At 32.8% G+C, this 20,541-nt stretch overlaps 2 protein-coding genes across 2 annotated transcripts; both read left to right on the forward strand.

Moving 5' to 3' along the window:
• The first annotated feature begins 2,908 nt into the window (after nucleotides 1-2,908).
• LOC125862110 (sugar transporter ERD6-like 4) lies at nucleotides 2,909-11,950 on the forward strand. The gene is made up of 18 exons (XM_049542109.1): nucleotides 2,909-3,303; nucleotides 4,472-4,534; nucleotides 4,611-4,700; nucleotides 4,793-4,852; nucleotides 4,958-5,023; nucleotides 5,129-5,194; nucleotides 5,280-5,355; nucleotides 8,989-9,053; nucleotides 9,136-9,228; nucleotides 9,447-9,527; nucleotides 9,606-9,690; nucleotides 9,982-10,028; nucleotides 10,203-10,265; nucleotides 10,348-10,407; nucleotides 10,514-10,579; nucleotides 10,676-10,735; nucleotides 10,917-11,031; nucleotides 11,555-11,950. The coding sequence occupies exons 1-18, from the start codon at nucleotides 3,100-3,102 to the stop codon at nucleotides 11,665-11,667; spliced, it is 1,473 nt and encodes a 490-aa protein (XP_049398066.1). The 5' UTR covers nucleotides 2,909-3,099; the 3' UTR covers nucleotides 11,668-11,950.
• Nucleotides 11,951-18,236: 6,286 nt separating this feature from the next.
• On the forward strand, nucleotides 18,237-18,896 carry LOC125862822 (protein RADIALIS-like 5). Its single transcript, XM_049542940.1, has 3 exons — nucleotides 18,237-18,491; nucleotides 18,647-18,669; nucleotides 18,825-18,896. Exons 1-3 carry the CDS (start codon nucleotides 18,239-18,241, stop codon nucleotides 18,894-18,896), a joined length of 348 nt encoding a protein of 115 aa, XP_049398897.1. The 5' UTR covers nucleotides 18,237-18,238.
• Nucleotides 18,897-20,541: the final 1,645 nt, after the last annotated feature.

A 20,541-nucleotide genomic window follows, 5' to 3' on the forward strand; every position in this document is an offset into this window, starting at 1 on the left:
CTGGGCCAATAGTTGGCTAAATGGGCTTTCAATCTAAAATCTTAAATGGGCCGTAAATAAGGACAATGTGCAAATATAGCCGATTTGAGGACCTTATTTAAGTCATAGGCACAATATAAACTTTTTTCTAATTTATAAGCCACTTTGTAAACATATTCGAATGAAAGTTGCAAAAATCAATTTGAAGTTACAATTTTTTTCTGAAATTTGATATACAACTTGTGTAAAAAAAAAAAAGGTAAGTATTTTTGTCTAAGTTTGACCTAGCAATCTCAAAATTTTATACAGTTTTACTTGAAATTTTGTCTCGACTAACCAAACTTCAGACATCGATCGAGCCTAATCATAGTGAATTCCTATTCCTTTTATATTGCAAGGAAAAGTCATAATACGAGCAACAACAATGTTTTTGTCTGATGTTTGCTAATACTAATTATCAATTAAATAATTTTAAAAATTGAATATATCTTAAATAATTGGATAAAAATTGGCTACAACATGGAAATAACACACGCACACAAAAGATGAAATAAGATAAGGATATTGTTAGAACATGCACTAATTAGGTTACGTGAAGGAGATGAATAAATAAGCTAGGATGAAGTCAAGAAAGAAGGCTAGACTTGATTCAATGTTTCTAGATTTTTTGTTGTTTGTATGGTTTGTTACATATCATATTTTGAATAACATACTGTATTATATTCTATTATAGATATAAATCGAATCTCATCTTTTCTTCTAGCTCCAAAACGAGAAGAAAAATCTTTTTAGAGAGTGTTTTCCTCTTTAATGGTTATTAACTGACGCAAATCCAAATTAATAGGAGCTCACAATATAAATGTAGAACAAAGAAATAAGGCCTTCGCTTCCATTGCTCCCCCCTTCTTTGATTGGTCTTGTGAGGTTAATTAATGCGTATAATTAAAGGAGGTGATATATTTTAAGTGGTTAATTTATCTACATAATGGATATATGAGAATACGTACAAAAGCTTTCCAAATTTTGAGTTAAAATTATATACTCTCTCTGTCCCAATTTATTCTGACTTACTTTCCTTTTTAGTTAGTCCAAAAAATAATGACACATTTCTATATTAAGTAACAATTTAACTATAAAATGTCTATTTTACCCTTAATGAAATGATTTATACCCACACAAATTTCTATCCTTCATTTTGGATCACAAATTTTAAAAGTCTTCATTTCTTTTTTAAACTTCGTGTCGAGTCAAACTACCTCACATAAAATAGGACGGAGGGAATAATAAAAAAAGACTTTATACTATATTCAAATGTTGATCAATTGAGACGTAACGTAGTTCATATTTCTAAATGAAATTTACTAACATTCCGACAAATCAATGTATCCTACCTATAATGTTGATAAATTCAAAAACTTTAGAGTATAATATTTGCGCAAGTTAAATCATATTGGAATAATGATTTGAGACGTTCCCCCTCAATCATTGAATTATCTAAAATGAGACAAGTAGCCATGTTACAAATAATGTGAAGATAATTATTTTGTTTTTTAAAATGAAATCCATCGACAAACACTTAAAGTTAGCACAAGTTTTATCCTTATATATTTTTAAAATCTGTAATAGGCCCTTGTTGTGTCACCACGATAAATAATTTGATACAAAGTGATTAATTAATTAACCTATGACAATAACTTAAGAAACGCTATAATTCAAAATGATGTTTATATGCCTATATAATATAATCTATATAACATACAAAATAATTTAAATTAGCAGAAAATGGTCTATAACAACATTGTATATACTAAAATTAATATCAACACAGATGTTCAAATTAATTCTCTCCTTAAACGTTTGCTATTTCACACTTCTTGAGAATCGTTTAACTGAAAACTTGTTTAATACTAGTATTTTTAGATTATGTTGTTTCATCTTTTTGGAAAAAAATAATCTATTTTATCACAATACTTTTTTGTAACAAACAAAAACTTTATTTTGTCAATATATAGTATATGTTATGACTTATTGAAAAATGATGTTAGAATATTATTGTGTTTTTAATTATTTTAACTTATTTGTCTTTCTAGTCGTAAATGTTATTTATTTAAAAGAAAAAAGAAAAGCACAAGATTATTTTATTTTTTTTAAAAAGGTCGAAATACCTGCATAAAATATGTTTTATAACATTTATACCATCTGAATGTTATTGGAGAGAGAAAAACAAAATCTCCAATAAACAAATAAATAAAACTACGTGACTGCCTACCAATCCTCTCAATATACATAGTAGTTAGGACCACAAATATTTATTAAATTAAATATTAAGATTAACGAAGAGGACAATGGATTCAATTAGGTCCACTATTTTTGAATCGCTCATGTATATTAATTAATTAAATTAATAAACTGTCGAAGCTGATAATTTTACTAAGAAAATTTAAATTTTTAATATCTATCTTCAAAAAGTTATTTTTAATTTATATACATAATATATTTTTTTATATAAGCAATATCATAAACAAGAGTTATAAGCTTTGATGAGTTCGAGTATAATTTTTATATATTTTTTCTTACTTATTTTGATATATACGTATTTTCATATGAATAAAAGATAAAATAGTAAAATTAATAACTCCTTCTATCTCAATTCATGTGATACTTTTCGTTTTTCGAGAATCAAACGTTTAAGTTTGATAAAAAATTTACACATGAAATCTTTAATTTTTTTTAAATGAAATTTATATATTTGTAAACTACGTAAAAAGTACTATAAATCACAATAATTGATAATTCAAAAATATTTTTAAAATCTATGAAAAATTTATGATTTTATTTGAATCTCGAAATTTGAAAAATGCTTACATAAAATGGAACGGAGGGAGTAATATATTAATGATTTCACTGTAAAATAAAAAAAATGTGAATATCCGTCTGTCTGTCTCTCTTTCAAGTCTTCTTACAGTAAATACCTGTCACCTTAAAACGACAAACACCATTTTTTTTTGGCTAATTGGAGTATCCCAATGACGATACTACTTGTCTGATTACCAAGAACTTTGTATTTCTGATCTATTACTGGTAAATCCCATCTGGGTTTTTCAATTCTTGAAAAAAAAAATGAGTTTCAGAGAAGAAAATAGTGAAGATGGAAGAGGAGGGGATCTGAGGAAGCCATTTTTACATACTGGAAGTTGGTATCGAATGGGTTCAGCACAAACTTCTAGCATGTTGGGTTCTTCTCAAGTTATCCGTGATAGCTCAATTTCAGTTCTTGCTTGCGTTATGATTGTTGCTTTGGGTCCAATTCAGTTTGGGTTCACTGTATGTATAGCCATTTCTTTCTTTTTTATTCAAGTTGTGTTTTTTTTCTGCTATGATGAGTTTGAAGTGGTAAAAGGGATCAATTTGGCTAAAAGGTTGAATCTTTATTGACATTCTTTATCTTAGTGAAGTTTTTTTTTTCTATGATAAGAGAATGAAGTGTTTCTTTGACCTTTCTTGTTTAGTGGTAAAAGGGGGTTATTTGGCTAAAAAGGTTGAGTCTTTGTTGACATTCTTGTTAACTTGAATGTGTGGTAATTTCAAAGATTGAAGTTTTCCTTTATGTAGTTTGTGCTTTCTTGGTTGGTATGGAATGAAAATAAACTTTGTATCTTTTTTTAAGTGATAAAATGATCAATTTGGCTAAAAGGTTGAGTCTTTATTGACATTCTTGTTAACTTAAATCTGTAGTAATTTTAAAGATTGAAGTTTCCCTTTATGTAGTCAGTGCTTTCTTGGCTGGTATGAGAATGAAAATTAACTTTCTACCTTTATTTTAAGTGATAAAAGGATCAATTTGGCTAGAAGGTTGAGTTTTTATTAGGATTCTTGTCAACTTAAATCTGTAGTAATTATAGATATTGAAGTTTCACTTGATGTAGTCTGTGCTTTCTTGGTTGGTATGGGATTGAAAGTAAATTTGTGCTTTTCTTTTAAGTGATAGAGTGATCAATTTGGCTAAAAGGTTGAATCTTTATTTGCATCCTTGTTAACTTACATCTGTGTTAATTCTAGAGATTGAAGTTCCCCTTTATATAGTCTGTGAATTCTTGGCTGGTATGGGAATGAAAATAAACTTTGTACCTTTCTTTTAAGTGATAAAGGAATCATTTTGGCTAAAAGGTTGAGTCTTTATTGGCGTCATTCTTAACTTAAATCTGTAGTGATTCTAGAGATTGAAGTTTCCCTTATGTAGTTTGTACATTCTTGGCTGGTATGGGAATGAAAATAAACTTTGGACCTTTCTTTTAAGTGATAAATGAATCAATTGGCTAAACGGCTGCTTCTTTATTGTTATTACAGTTTCTGATTTCAATTTGTTATGACATGTTTTTGACCTATATGTGTAGCATTTCTAGATGTTGAAGTTCCAGTTGTCTTATTTCTGGTATGTATGTATCTTTGTTTGATCAATGTTTTTTGTTCTTCTGGGGTTGCTTTGTTGTAGTCTGGTTACTCATCGCCTACGCAAACTGCGATAGTCAATGATCTGAAGCTCACTGTATCTGAGGTAACGGGTCATTCTTGCTTTATGTATTTCGATTATTTGCTTGAGAGCAGTTGCTGATTAAAGTTAATCTTTTCAGTTCTCTTTATTTGGTTCCTTATCTAATGTGGGTGCTATGGTTGGGGCAATATCTAGTGGTCAAATTGCCGAGTACATTGGACGAAAAGGGGTAAGATTATGGCATCAATAGAGCTCTAGATATTTTATCATCCTGCCTATTGTGCACAAGTGGATACTCAAACTTTTCCATCCTACTTGCAGTCTTTAATGATAGCTGCTATACCTAACATCATTGGTTGGCTTTCCATCTCATTTGCCAAAGTAAGATAATTCTGCTTTGATACTAATAATAAAGTTTCTTTGCCTCATGTTGTTCCTCAAATTGCAATATTTGTATCTCCATTTTTGACTTCGATATTGATCTAGGATCTGTCCTTCTTATACATGGGAAGATTATTGGAAGGTTTTGGAGTTGGCATAATCTCTTACACGGTACACATTAAATTTGTCAATCCTCTTCTGTGTTACTTTTATGGGTTATTGGACATGTTAAAAGTATCAAAATCTTGTTGCTTTCCATTTTCATGCTTATTTCAGGTTCCTGTATATATTGCCGAGATAGCACCTCAGAACCTGAGAGGGGCCCTGGGGTCAGTTAACCAGGTTTGCTAGTGACTTAAAATTCCATTTAACCAAAGTTATGCATGCTAAGTAAATCACATGTTAACTTAACTTTTCTATCATGCAGCTCTCTGTTACAATTGGGATCATGTTGGCTTATTTGCTAGGACTTTTTGTTAATTGGAGAGTGCTCGCTGTTCTTGGTAAATGATCATTTCTCTTAAAATCTCTGTTTAGATATTTAGTTTATGGATGTGAATTGTGAAGTTGTATATTCATTCAATTTTCTGTGTATCATTTAATTTCCTTCAAGTGGAAATGTGTTTTATACTCGGTGTCTAAAGGAAGTGAGAGCAAATTAATAGGATGTTCAAACTTCTCTTGACTTCAAAACAAGCTTTAAATTGAAAATTTGTCTCAAACTTCCCTCATTTTATTTTCTGTTGCAATTTTGGAAGTAGTAAAAGATCATCATAAATGAAAGATGAGGTAGTCAAATGAAATTCAATAGTAGCTGTGACCTATGTTGCTCGGACTCGGGTACGAGTGACTGATATGGATGCGGATCTAGAGGTCGGATCCTTCATGATCTAAATTTTAAGATACAGGGGTACGGATACATCGTTTTTTTCATCTGTTTGTAGCCGAGGGTCTATCTTAAACAACCTCTCCTTCTTTTTAAGGAAGATGTGAGGTCTGCGTACACACTGGGTATGTTGTTGTGTTGTTGGGGGTACGGATCCAGATACGGACACGTGTGCGGAGATTCCTCTAAAAATAATTCAAATATCTAAAAATAGAGTTATATTCATGAGACATTATGTAGAAAATTTACAAGGTATTATGAGGAAACAATACTAATCAAGAGGAGAATTCCAGGAGGTGATATAAGGAAAAAGACTGACATATAGTTTATTTGTTTTTTTTTATAAAGTAATAAATTTAATTAGTTTAGGGCAAAAAGCTTGCCCGTATACAAGAAGTATACCAAAAGTAGAAAACCTCACAAGAGGATATGGTTTTCTACAAATAACACCCACTTATCTATACATGTGATTGACGTAGAAATTTCTATATACAAGAAACTCCATTTTCTTCAATTTTGCCTTAGCTTTTGTTTTGATTACAAAAATCATTGTATCTATTCCAAATTTCTTTGTTGATTTCAGTCAAAGTACCAAAATCGTTGACCAAATCCGGTACGGATCCCCACCCCTTTCTGATACCATGCGTCGAACTATTTCCAACAGAAATTTCTTCCCGCTGAATGTCGCCACAAGCAATGGCAACATGAGCTCGACCTCTGCTGTTGCCGCGAGCAGCAGCTCCACCAATCACGAATCACAGCCGGCACCCAATAATCATATCAACAACCACGTGAAATGAGTGTGGCGAAGTTGATAGCGGAGAATTCAATGGTAATTGTATCTGCATGTGGGTGCTCCATCTGCATCGCGGTGAAGCATCTGGTGGAAAGGCTTTGCGTTAACCCCAGGTTTTAGGGGTAGATGAGGCAGAAGATGCTGCGCACGGCTACAACGACCGTCACATCCTCCGCCTCATCCACCTCCAAAACCTTGGGGTTAACACCAGCCTTTCCATCAAATGCTTCACCGCGATCCACATGCACCACCCGCCCACAGTTACAATGACCATGGCATTTTCCGCTATCAGTTGCTCCACACTCACTTTCACGCGGTTGTTTCTTTGATCACTGGATGGCGGCAATGTTTCACGACTGGTGGAACTGCCGCTCGCGGCGGCAGAGGATGAGCTCAAGCTGCCGCTGCTTGTGGCGGCTGATGGGTGTAAAGAAATTTCTATTGGAAATAGTTCAAAGCAAGGTATCAAAAGGAGGTAGGGAGAGTGGGATGTGGAGATGTGCAGGGTAGGGTGGAATATATAGGGCAGTTTCAAGTGTGACGTAATAGTCGCGTCATACCTAATATCATATTCATTTAATCTGGTCAAAACTACTTTTGAATTTCATTTGACTAACTCATCTTCATTTATGATGGCCTTTTATTACTTGCAATAGAAAATAAATGAGGGAGGTTTGTGACAATCAGTGACGTAGGCATGATTTTTTGCTGGCGGTGTCACTTTTTAAAATGAAAAACAATGTAACATTATATTATAAAATATAAAACACAATTCATGTACACTACTATACCTTTTTCCAAAAATAAAATAAAAATTATAACTTTTTCTGGATGAGTTTTCGTTTTGAAAATGATCTCCTTTGGAATAATAGTGGTAAATATTTTTTTGTATAAACCACCAAAGGAAGAAGAAAATAAAAAAAAAAGAAAAAACAAAGGAAGAAAGAAAGAAAAAAATCACTGAACAACTTAATCTCCTAAGTTGTATTAAAAGATGAGGCTATCTGTATTCGAACTCACGTCCCTCACGTGGGCAATTGGTACACCTAACCGACCGAGCTGCGCACACATTTGTATACAAGGGTGTCACTTTATAACATATATCTCTTATATTTTCTGCTGTCATTTAATTGTATATACATCTTTAGCAATATTTTCCTAAGAAGCAGTGCCATGTGACACCCCTCGGACCTTAGTAGATCCACCCAGGGATGACAATGTCTTACCAAGCTCAAACAAGTTTAGTTAAGCGGATCAAGGGTCGAATTCAAGTAGTTTTTATGTGCATCCAATACATCTATTGGTTGTGAAGTCATGCTTTAACTGAGCTTAATAAGTTGACCAAACATGCCCATTGCCCTCAAGGGAAAAAATAGAATATGTTCAAACTTAGTTACTTATCATAAAAAAAAAAGTTTTCAATCTTGGTTTGATGGGTTAACCAGATTAGCTACCTTGAGAGTTTAGACTCGGCTCTTGACCAGTGTTATCAAAAGAAAAAAGCACAAAAAAGCTCTAAGGTCCGTTGGGGCATTAAGCGCAAACAAAGTGTGAGCTTTAATGAAAAAAAGGCGCAAAGGGTCGTTTGGGCTTATAATTAAGCATGAATGGCAAATATATGAACAAGGAAATCAAAAAAAGTTCACAATAAAGCGAAATATCAATTGTTTAGTGTCGAAGAGGCTCATTGGCAAGGAAAAGTATGCCTTAGAACCTTGATAACAACAGCGAGGCAAAGCGCTCAACACATTTGAAGCCTCGCTTCAGGGCTTAAGCAGACCTTTGACAACACTGTTCTCGCCTCATTCTTAATTAAATCCATCTTTCTCTTTTCTGATAGTTTGGAGACAGAAAGATGAAGCACTTTCTCTTTCACAGATACTATTCATAATGCTCACATACTGTTTGGTTGGTGAATTTCTGTTTGAAATGACCTTCTATTCGCCTTTTGATATAACAAACCATTTTAAGCAATTCTAGTGGGATAAATGCATACTATTTTCTACCATAGCATTCCCTTAGACGGGGTAACAGCTAGGATTTCCTACATTAGAAACAAAAAGTACATCTCAAGAGAGCATTCATGAGGTGGTCTCTGCTCTTACCGAAGCAATAGGAGAAGCAGAACATTGTAGCCAGTCGTCTTTGCTTGGTCATCTAATTATTTGTCATCCTTGCTAACTGATTTAGCATATCTCTTCCAGAAAGTTGATTTTACTGGTTGTGTTGTGATAAAACAAAGCAATATCAAAGATATATCCGAGTGATGTTACGCTACATTGTGGATTGATTTGAAGTGCAAACTAAACAGCCTAGAGTGTTTTAAGCCTTTTCAAATGAAAGAATCCACAGTGCTTAGTTTCGTTCGGAATCACGTGTAGAAAATCCTCACATGGCAGAGATCTTTCTGGTGTCTGTCTTGGGAATGTCAATAACTATCATTTTCTGCCGCAGGAACATTGCCCTGCCTTGCACTGATACCTGGACTATTTTTCATCCCAGAATCTCCTCGGTGGTTGGTGAGTATCATACTGTAATTTTCCATCATTCCTTGATAGTTCTAGTTGCAGAATCTCATTTGATTTTCTTTGTGAGACATAGGCCAAAATGGGTCTGACAGAAGATTTTGAAACCTCTTTGCAAGTTCTCCGAGGGTTCGATGCTGACATTTCCGTTGAAGTAAATGAAATTAAGGTAATTCAGTTACTTGAAAGACCATGAACTAACAGTATAGGAGTGGGGGTTTTACCCTGTGCACATCCAAAGGGTAGTGGCTGCGGGTTTCCCTTGTCATCAAAAAAAAAAAAAAAACAGTATAATTGTAGCTACTGTTCCGTGGGACAATTTTGTAATTGAATTTTACTGTCAGAAATATGGAATTCATTATCCTATTAAATGTCTGTCCTGTGTAGAGGGCTGTAGCATCCACAAGCCGAAAGTCAACAATACGTTTTGCAGATCTCAAGCAAAGAAGATATTGGCTGCCTCTCATGGTATATTTGTTGTTTGGGCTGTTTTCAGAAGATGACCATGTTTACATATGCCATTCTTTAAAACATTTCATCCCGCAGATAGGCATTGGACTGCTTGTCCTACAACAACTCAGCGGAACCAATGGTGTGATCTTCTATTCCAGTAACATTTTCCTATCGGCCGGTACGTGGATAACTTAAATCGAAATGTATTTATCTGCCTTTGTAGAATGATGGAAGTACCAAAGTATTCTATATGCAAAAGAAAGGTCATGAAGTACGTGGTAGAAGCAACATTATGATTCTCAGTATCCGTGAAGCATCGAAACCTACTTTTAACAACTTTTTGTTGTTGTGATGAGAACCATAACCGAAACTACTGAAGAAACTTGAGATTTCTCTTCAAATCTTGTATTGATTGATATGTTTATTTCACATGATATGAGCCTATCTAATTTAGTTGCATCTTCAACAGGGATTTCTTCAAGTGATGCTGCAACTTTAGGTTTAGGTGCTATCCAGGTCCAGATTAATTTTAGTTCGCTTGCTTTTCCCTGTTCAGCATATTATAGAAAAAGGATACACAAAGATTGTTCTTTTTCCCCCATGTGGCACTTTGTGTCAATTTTTTCTCGTCACATTCCGATCTATTTCCTTTGTAGCTAACATACAACTGAAGAAGATTGAAATTTGTAGGTGGTTGCCACTGCTGTTTCTACATGGCTGGTGGATAAAACTGGCCGTAGGCTTTTACTGATTGTAAGTTTTGGTAAAATGTAGTAACTCATATATGTAATTTTTGAACTTTTTCCTAACAAAGAACTCAAGTGCTTCATTATAGGTCTCGTCGGTTGGAATGGCTGTTAGTCTCCTTGTTGTTGCCATTGCATTCTTTCTGAAGGTACTTTTAGCTCAAGTTATGTAACTTGCCTTTGAATTTTGAAAAAAATGAGGTGTTCTGGCCCTGACATGTTTCTCTTCTTTTGCGCATATTGTTATTCAAAAAGGGTTTCGTAGATGAGGATTCTACCTTGTATGGCGTTCTAGGCATGATATCAGTTGTTGGTGTTTTGGTATGTCCTCGACTTGTTGTAGACGTCTTTTTGACTCTTGGAATAACACTGCTTCTGAATGATTGATTTCCTTTTCTAACCATTTTTTCTTTTCAGTTGATGATTGTTTCATTTTCGCTTGGAATGGGGCCTATTCCGTGGCTTATAATGTCTGAGGTACTAACATCTTTATTTGTCACATTACTTACTATTACATTTTCTTGTTGGTATTTAATTCTGGCAACGTTAAATTCAGCACATTCCTATCTTTCCAAATCATAGAACCTATATAGTAGGAATTTTCAGAGTTCATCACGGGAAGTAAAGTTTTTGACTTCTAATCCCTCTGGTATTGTAGATTCTTCCGGTTAAGATCAAAGGCCTTGCTGGAAGTGTAGCGACGTTATTCAATTGGTTCTTTTCCTGGGTAATTACAGCAACTGCACCGCTGCTATTGGCTTGGAGCAGTGGAGGTATGTCTCTTGCTCTTACAATCTATACCATGTACACCGATCCAACCCGATCATGAGTATAACATGCATTAGTATGAGCTAATTGATATTTATCCGCCTACACGCGTAAAAGATTACATATTTTGGCCCATGTTTGCGTATCTTGTGAAAATTTTGCACCCTCCCCCTCCTACCAGCTCTACATTTTATTCAGTGGTCACGCATACCTAAGTGTCCGCTTTATTGTTTCTAGGGAAAAAGGATAAATATACCATCGAACTATCGTAAATGGTATGCAGATACCCTCCATCATACTTTTGTAACATTGGTGCCCCTGCCGTCCAAAAACTAGAGCATATATACCCTTTATACTAATGAAAGGCATACATGCTCTAGTTTTTGGACGGCAGGGGCACCAATGTCCCAAAAGTATGACGGAGGGTATCTGCATACCATTTACGTTAGTTCAGGAGTATATTTGTCCTTTTTACCTTGTTTCTATAGTTGTTGATCTAACTTAACGCGTCTACGTGATCTTTACCAGGAACCTTCACTCTTTATACACTTATGTGTGTGTTCACCGTGGCGTTTGTGACAATTTGGGTACCTGAGACGAAAGGAAAAACGCTAGAGGAAATACAGTTTTCGTTTAGATGATAGAATTCGTGTATATTTGCATTTTCCACTCCTTGTTTCCTCTTCGTTCTTTCGACAATAATTCTTGCCATTCTGCAAGAGTTTCAATACCATATTAGAAGATAAAATCTATGAGATTTTTACACTTTGATTTATTCATCTTTTTTAGAAAGAGAGAATCATACATGTAAACAAGTGGTATTTGATTTTTTGGTACACTATTATTCAGAATAATCTGTTGTTGTAACTGTAATACATATACTCCACATTTATTGGACAATTTGAGGGATCAAGTGATATTTTTGCTCTTCGTTGACAGAGGGTATCTGCATACCATTTACGATAGTTCGGGGCTATATTTGTCCTTTTTCCCTTGAAAAAAATTAGAATTGATATAAAATCTTGAAATTCCTATAGCTTATGCATATTTCAGAGAATGTGATTATTGTCACCTACATTATATAGGTAAGTACTCTTGTAAAATAACATTGACCCTATTAGAAAATGTTTTCTTCTATAAATAATATTTTGCATAATCATATTATATTATTTACTTAATATTTAAATGAGAGATCAATATAATTAATTAATTACCTAATAAACACAAAATATCTCAAAAATGATGTTAGTTTCAGACAAATTTCCAATCTAGACTACTAATTTTATGTTTCAAAAGCTATTTTTAATCCATTCTCAATAGAAATCGCAAAACAAAACATTAATATCATATATTTTTACAAATCTATAAAAAAAACAGATTTTAAATTCACATATCACATTGCGAGTTCACACTAAATATGCACAAAAGAAAATCTTAGATTCGTCTCTGGTTCATTGTGAGTTCACACTATACATGCACAAAAGGAAATTATAAATTCGCCTTTTGTTCACTCTGCGTTCATACTATACATGCACAAAAGAAAATCCTAAAATCGCCTCATGTCCACCGTGAGTTCACACTATACATGCACAAAATGAATTCCTAAATTTGACCGCTTGTCCATTTTTGAATTCACACTATACATGCACAAAAAGAAATCTTAAATTCACTTCTTGTCTATCCTAAGAGTTCACACTATACACGCTAAATTCTTTTTTATAAATTTCCTTTCTGTCCACAATACGAGTTCACACTATACTTGCACAAAAAGAAATAAGTATATATTTTACATGGAACCTTTCAGAAACATGCAAAAAAAAAACGTAGAAAGTAAAGCTAGGCATTATCATGTTTTCAATTTTTCTTTTTCCCTAAAAACAAGGAAGAAAAATTGGGCCAAATTTTTTTCGTGAATGCAAAATAATAATACAAAAATGCTTTTTACGTTTTAGTCAGTAGAAACTGATATTACCATTTGCTTTAATTTTCCCTTTAGACCCACTGGAATACACATGTCTCGGTTTTTGTAAAGATATGACACCTGACCTAATTTAACACCAAAAGCTATTTTAAAGGGAGAGAATTGACCAAACCTTATAAGGAGTTCATCCATCTCATTAACCATAAATGTGAGACTTTTGTCATTCTTTAACATCCCACTTCATGCTCAGTGTTTAGCATCCGATGTGTGGGTAATTTTGATTTTCAACATTGGGTGAGATGGATCCTGCTCTGATACCAGGTAAAGATATGACAACTATATGAACTTAGACAATCCTCCTCTTATGAGTGTTGTTGGGGTGTGAATTAGGCCCAAGACCTAATTTTACATGGTATCAGAGTCAGGTCCATCCCCGTTTGGACTCCCGGTCCACGCTCCAGTTGGGTCTGGGCGTGAATAGGGGTGTTAGAGTGGATAAAAGTCTCACATTGGTTGGAGAATAAACTGGTGGTCTCCTTATATGGATTTGAACAATCCTCCCCTTATAAGCTAGCTTTTTGAGTGTGAGTTAGGCCCAAGACCTAATTTGATAGTTTTAAAAATTATATTTGGTAGAAAATACTTTATTCCAATTTAAAATACTTTAAAAAAATTTAATTTTTTATCCTCATACATATATTTTTAAAAGAAAGGTTAATTCGATTGGAACTATTAATGTTATTGTCTTACAACTTAAATTACATATAAAATATCTCTAAAAGGGATATTAATATTGGACATAATCATTCTTGATTATGTATTTTCAGTAACGTAATAAAAAATTTGATAAAGAATGCTCAAGCCATTAGTAAATTTATTTTGGAAAATGGATGCACCACAAATTTTAAAATCAAACTACGCAATATTTGTAATTGACTTTTTTTTAATGGATATATGCAACAAAACTTTACAAATCAAAATGCGTAATATTTAGATTTAATGAGTTTATATTTAATTTAATATGCCGAGAACGGATGGAGCAAAAAAAAGTAAATAAGAAAACAAAAAGAAAAAAGAGGGTTTAACATAAAAAGAAATCACTTTTAAGTTTTAAGCTTTTATCGGTCTCTAGATGGTAACAATAACAGTGAGGCATGAAGAATAGAGAGCAGAATCACGAATTAAGGATTATTTCAAGGAAAAACTACCTAATAACACAAATATTCCTACCATATTTACTAGTTCTCTCTATAATTTGAAATAATTACATATTGTCTCACTAATTAATAATTTCATATCATATTTCAAGTCAAATACACCTAGATGTAGGGGTATCAAATGGGCGGGTTGTGTTGAAATTGAATATATTAAAATGGTTTGAAATCGAGATTAGGTTGGGTTATGACCCGCCCAAGTTTACTTTGGGCTCAAATAGGCTAAAAATCGGGTTGGGTCATGACCCGCTTAATCTCAATAATTTTAACATATTGTAATTTAACTTTTATAACCACACTTTGAATTTCAACTCAAGAAAATAAAATAAAAAGTTACAAATTGATAGATAAATTCCAGAAGATATAAAACAGATAGTAATTCATATCTTCAATATAGGAACATACATTACATCAATGCAAATAAAGAGTCTTAAAACGGGTTGTAATTGGAGATTAAGTTGGCTCAATTGAAAATTCTTTTAAAATGGGCCAAGGCTTGAATGAGTTGAGTTTGAATCCAATTCAAATTATCTTCAGCACAACCCATAAAATATTGGGCGGATTGGACAAGTTATCTATTGGGCTCATTTTTTACACATCTACCTAGATATATATATTTTTTACTATTACATACACTGAAAAAGGGAGAGAGGTGAGTGAGTTAAGGGAGCCAATGAGATAATCTATGTATCCCAAATACAGATACATGTATATGTGATACTAGATATATTTTGAAGTACAAATATATAGGGAGAAAGGAGAGTGAGAGAGAAAGAGAGACGAGATAAGAGAGAGGCGAATGAAAGAGTCAAATATATGCGAACTCACTTGGATACAGTGTATCTGAAACAAATTACACATAATTTTGACCCCATATATCTGACATACATATATGTGGATGCGCCAGATACATGTATTCGAAGTCCAAATTCTCATAAGATCGTAATATTGAAAACTCACATGAAGAGAAGTATCAACTATTGAGAATCAAACTTGTGCACATGTACGCTTTTCTTGGACACCCGCTACCATTAATCTACCCTATCAAGTTGTTGCAAAGGTGTGCAAAACTTCAAATATAATCTATCAAGTAGCATTTTACTTATATACATGATATAATTTTTCGATAAAAAGTATTCGTCTGATCGTCCTCAGATCATTCTAGCTTTGCCCCTATGTATTTTACCTACACTTAATATGTATCTATAAAACAAAATGTTGATACTGGAGAAATTTAAGACTACTGAGGAAGTCGATAGACTCTTTCATTAAGTATGAGAAAAAGGGCTAATCAGTCGGACATATGTCCTACACTGTGACAAAGGAAAGCAAGATTTACCTGTTTAAGGCATGTTTGGACATACAATTCTCGCGAAAGATCAAGTTGGTGAGACTATACTTTTCTCAATTCCATCAGCTATTGATTATGACCCGACGAAAAAAAGGTTGAATTCATATTAATCTGAGCACAAAAGAACATACTCTCGAGGAATTGATGAGGGTAACTGAAAAGGGGATCCACTTTATTTTTATTTCATAGTAAGAAAGGTCTTGATTTGATATGAGATTAGAGAAAACTTGCTCGCAAAATATATATCTCAAAAAGATACCCTAGTTATACGTGATAAATCTTTGAATCTGGACTACTGATTACGTGTCTTAAAATTTAAATGTCTTACATGCATTTAAAATGTATATCTAAGAGAGATGTTCATTTTATGCATTAAAACTTCAACATTTTACCCATACTAAACATCAACAATAATAACATATTAGTGTAATCTACAAGTAAGATGTGCAGAGGGTAGTGTACATAGACTTTACCCTTACCTTGAAAGGGATGTTGATTCTGATAGGCCCTTAGTTCAAGAAAATAAATGGGTTGAACAGCCAAGACAAAATACTAAACAAGGCATAATAAAACATTTTGAAAAATGAACAGTAATTACAATTAAATAATTTGATAATCAAAGTACAAATAATAATAAATAATAACAAAATAGAAAAATAAGAAACTACAAGATTAATACTACGACTAGTATAGAAGACAAGTGAGACAACAATGAACTACCTAATAACCTTTTATCCTAATTTGTATCCACTAAAATCATGTATCTAAGGTCATGTCCTTGATAAGTTGAAGTTGCACCATGTCCTATCTAATCACCTTCAGTCAATACTTCTTTGGCCTACATCTATCTCTCCTGAAATTATTTATAGCCAACCTTTCACCCCTCTACAGGAGAATCTGTGCATCTCATTTTCATGTTTCTGAACCATCTCAGCCTCACGTCTCGTATTTTATCCTCCGTCGAGGCCACACCCATCTTGTCCCAAATATCTTACAATTTTAATCTTATCTCTTCTAGTATTCCCACATATCTCTCTCAATATCCTTATTTCCTCAACTTTAATTTTCTAGACGTAAGAGTTCTTGACTGACCAACACTTCTCTTCATACAGCATATCAATCTAACCACTACTCTATATAATTTGTCTGTAACTTTTGGTCGCACCTTCTTGTCACACAACACTCAGGATGTGAGCCTTTTTTTAATCCACCCCGTACTAATACTTGAGTAACATCATCGTCAATCTCCATATTATCTTAGATAATAGACTTAAGATACTTGAAACTTCTTTTTTTTTTTATGGCATGTGTATCAAACCTCACTTCCATACTAGTCTCATGTGTTACATCACAAACTTTCACTCGAAGTATTTTGTTTTGTCCTGTCCAAAATGAACCATTCAGGCTTCAAGGTTCGTCTTCATAACCTTAGCTTAGCTTTAACTCTACCATGAGTCTTGTAGTTAAAACTATGTCATCTGCATAAAATATACTATGGTCATCTTTGATTTTCTGCGTCAAAAGATTCATCACCAAGGTAAATTAAAATGGGCTAAGATCTGATCCATAGTGCAAACCCATCATAATATAATTGGTTAGTGCTCTGAGTCTTCTTCCACTATTCTTACTTGGCTCTTGTCTACACTGTAGATGTCTTTAATCGCCCTAATGTACGCCAGGTACGCCTCTAGCCTCCAAACACTTTCATAGAATCTTTTTCAGGACTTTGTTGTATATCTTTTCTAGCCCGATGAACATCATGTATAAGTCCCCTTCCTATATTGTTCCATCAGTTTCCTAACAAGATGGAAGACTTTTATAGTTGAATGTCTTAGCACAAATCCTAATTAGTTCTAAAAAATAATCTTCATCATTACCTTCATCTCTTTCACCCTCTCTCAAACCTTCATATTATGGCATATCAACTTCATATCCTATAGTTGTTGCATTTCTGACTGCTATTATACTATTGTTCTTGTACAACAGAATGATTGTACTCTCCACCTTTGTTCTTTGGGCGTTTTTATCGTCTTAAAAAGGACACTAAATAATCCAGTTAGCCAGTTTGTACCTATCGTGCCTACGCTCTTCCATCTATAATTCCACCGGGATCTCATCTAGCCTGATCGCTCTTCCCCTATGCTTCATTTGAATCACACTCTTAACCTCATTAACCTTTATACACCTCCAATACCTGCATCAGATATATATGTCTCAAAAGAGACGGTAAAATGAGATAAATTTCCCGATGTAGACTATCGATTCTAATTCTTAAAATATAAATTTCTTACTCATAATCAATATCTCTCTCTAATAGAGCTGTTAATATTAGACAAATTTTTTAATTTGAACTATTGGTTCCGAGTTTTAAAACTTAAATTTTTTTATCCACGATCAATATATATCTCTAGAAGATATATTTGTCAGTATCTCTAATAGAGCCGTTAATATTAGACAAATTTTCTAATTTGAACTATTGATTCTAGGTTTAAAAACTTAAATTTTCTTATCCACGACCAATATATATCTCTAAAAGAGATTTTCTAATTAATTATGAGAAGAAATAAAAAGTAACAAAGCATCACAAAAAAAGGAGCATATTTTCAGGCCACCATATTTCCCAATTGTTATATATAGGGTGTCATGGTTAACCTTTTATTAACCAAAAATCAACTTTCTACACTCCTTGTTTATCATCTCAATTTTTCTTTGATTTCCTTGTAGAAATGGCAACCAATTCTACATGGACTAGGGAGGAAGACAAAATGTTTGAAAATGCATTGGCCATTTTTGACAAGGACACACAAGATAGATGGAGTAATGTAGCAAAGGCCACAGGCAAAACTGAAGAAGAGGTAAAACTACATTACCAAAAACTTGTAGAAGATATCGAAAACATCGAGGCTGATCTAGTTCCCTTGCCTAAATATAAAGAGGTAAGTGTTGGTCATGACAACAAAGCAAGGACAACGAACAAAGGTAAAATACCCTAACTATTAATCGTTACATTCTTCTATCTGAATTATCATCGCCTAGCTAGTTAAGTAGATGATAATAGTTCAGATAGAAAAAAAAAAACTGCTAGTTGGTCTTGTATATGTGTTTTAATTCATAGATGGTAATATTTCAAATAGCAAAAACAAGTGATATAAATGAGGTGTGAAACTTGAAAAAAAAAATGATATAGATCAATTGTATTTTTTTCTTACAATTTTATTAACTCTAAATATTTTGAATCTAAAACTATATATTGTGTTATCTTTTCTCTCATTTAATTTATTTTAATTAATGAACTTGTTATTTTATTGGCAGAGTGAACTCTCTCAAGCTCAATTAGAAGCAATAAATGGCAATGAAGATGGAGAAAAGGATATTGCTAATTAAATTGTCTTTCTTTTCTATACCATTATTTTCATTTAATTTTTTAATGTCTTTTATATATATAATAAGCAAATTTATGTACTATGTTTAGGAAAGGTGACTCAAAAACATCTTTTATATTTGAATAAATGATATCGTTATGAATTATCGTACAAATTTGTGTGCATTATCTTACTTATAACTAAGTAGATAAAATATTCTTAGTAACGAAATTCTGAGTTCATTGCTTAAATGGTTACTCAATTATTATAAATTATACAGTAAAGAAAATTTTGATCAAAAAACTTATGGGTCCCCCAAATAGCTATTTTCATCCCCCTACCCCCCCCCCCCTCACCCGTACCCCCTAAATTTTCATTTCAATCCATAACTTCAATAAACTGCACTTTGATTCTACCTCTACACTATAAATACCCCTCCACCCCCTTTGATATTTCTCACAAATTCATGTACTCCCTCATCTCCTTCTCTCTCAAATATGTATATATATTCACTTCTACCATAATCTCTCTAACCCTCTTTATTTTTATTAATGTTGATGCTATCAAGTTTGGTGAATTTTTTTGGAGTAAGTTTCAAATTTCAGCATTAATCTTTTACTTTTGGTTATAATTATATGCTTTTACGTAGAAGTTTGGTATATTTATTTCATTTCTTAATTTATTTTATCCAGTATTTAATTTTCTTTTATTATTTGGTTTTATTATTTTTCATATTTTATTTAATTTTAATATAGATTTTGGTAAAAAACAATAAAAAAAAATTTGGCGTGAATGTCCCTAAAGTGGTGAGCTTTTTCTAGAAAAAAAGAGAGTAAAGGTTTTGGTTCTAATGAGGTGTTAGTTTTTTTTAAATCAATTTTTAGAGTTAGATTTAATTAATATGAACGATTTTACTTATGTTGATGAAACTTCTTTCTCTCGTTCGTTGATATTAGTTCGAATACTCGACTAGATCAGGAAATCTTACAAAGATGTTGTGGTAATTTTGAGGAAAAAAATAAAGGAAGGAGTAGAATTAGAAGAAGAAAAACTAGACTACTAGTCCGATTATCGAAGCTCCTACTCAGACTCACCCTTGGTCTGGAGCTAACCTTCCCTACAAGGGGTAAGGCCGAATGTGTGCATCCTAGAATTTTTGTTGTGTGACAATTTCTGATTCTATTCGAAGAAAAAACTAATAATTATGAATCTTAAAACTTAAATTTCTTATCCGTATTATTTAATATATATCTCTAAAAAAGAATTAGTTTCAGATAAATTTTTCGATCTAGACTAATAGTCTTTTTATCTTAAAATTTAAATCTATTACTCATGAGAAAATTCAAAAAAATAGTTGTAATTAATTATGACTAATTAGAAGAAAAAACACCACAGAATAAAGAAGAACATTTTTTCAGGCTCAAATATTTCTGTCTCTTGTATAAAAAAAAAAAATTAACCAAAGTATCATCTATTTCTCCTCTCTCCTTTGTATCATTTTAATTATAATGCTCATTAGTTTTGTAATAATGGCATTCGATTCAACATGGACTAGGGAGGAGGACAAAACGTTTGAGAATGCACTGACCATTTTTGACAAGAACACATCATATAAATGATGTAATGTGACTAAGGCCACTGACAAAACTGAGAAAGAAGTGAAATTA

Source organism: Solanum stenotomum, chromosome 4 (genome assembly GCF_019186545.1).
Source record: "Solanum stenotomum isolate F172 chromosome 4, ASM1918654v1, whole genome shotgun sequence".
Classification (NCBI taxonomy): Eukaryota; Viridiplantae; Streptophyta; class Magnoliopsida; order Solanales; family Solanaceae; genus Solanum; species Solanum stenotomum.

What these genes read in the sequence shown, in the direction of transcription:
- LOC125862110 (XM_049542109.1), top strand. Translation starts at nt 3,100, where the DNA reads ATGAGTTTCAGAGAAGAAAATAGTGAAGATGGAAGAGGAGGGGATCTG. An exon ending in TTTCCATCTCATTTGCCAAA is followed by an intron (nt 4,853 to 4,957) that starts GTAAGATAATTC and finishes ATATTGATCTAG; the next exon opens with GATCTGTCCTTCTTATACAT. An exon ending in TATCAGTTGTTGGTGTTTTG is followed by an intron (nt 10,580 to 10,675) that starts GTATGTCCTCGA and finishes TTTTCTTTTCAG; the next exon opens with TTGATGATTGTTTCATTTTC.
- LOC125862822 (XM_049542940.1), top strand. Translation starts at nt 18,239, where the DNA reads ATGGCAACCAATTCTACATGGACTAGGGAGGAAGACAAAATGTTTGAA. An exon ending in AGCAAGGACAACGAACAAAG is followed by an intron (nt 18,492 to 18,646) that starts GTAAAATACCCT and finishes TATTTCAAATAG; the next exon opens with CAAAAACAAGTGATATAAAT. An exon ending in AAACAAGTGATATAAATGAG is followed by an intron (nt 18,670 to 18,824) that starts GTGTGAAACTTG and finishes TTTTATTGGCAG; the next exon opens with AGTGAACTCTCTCAAGCTCA.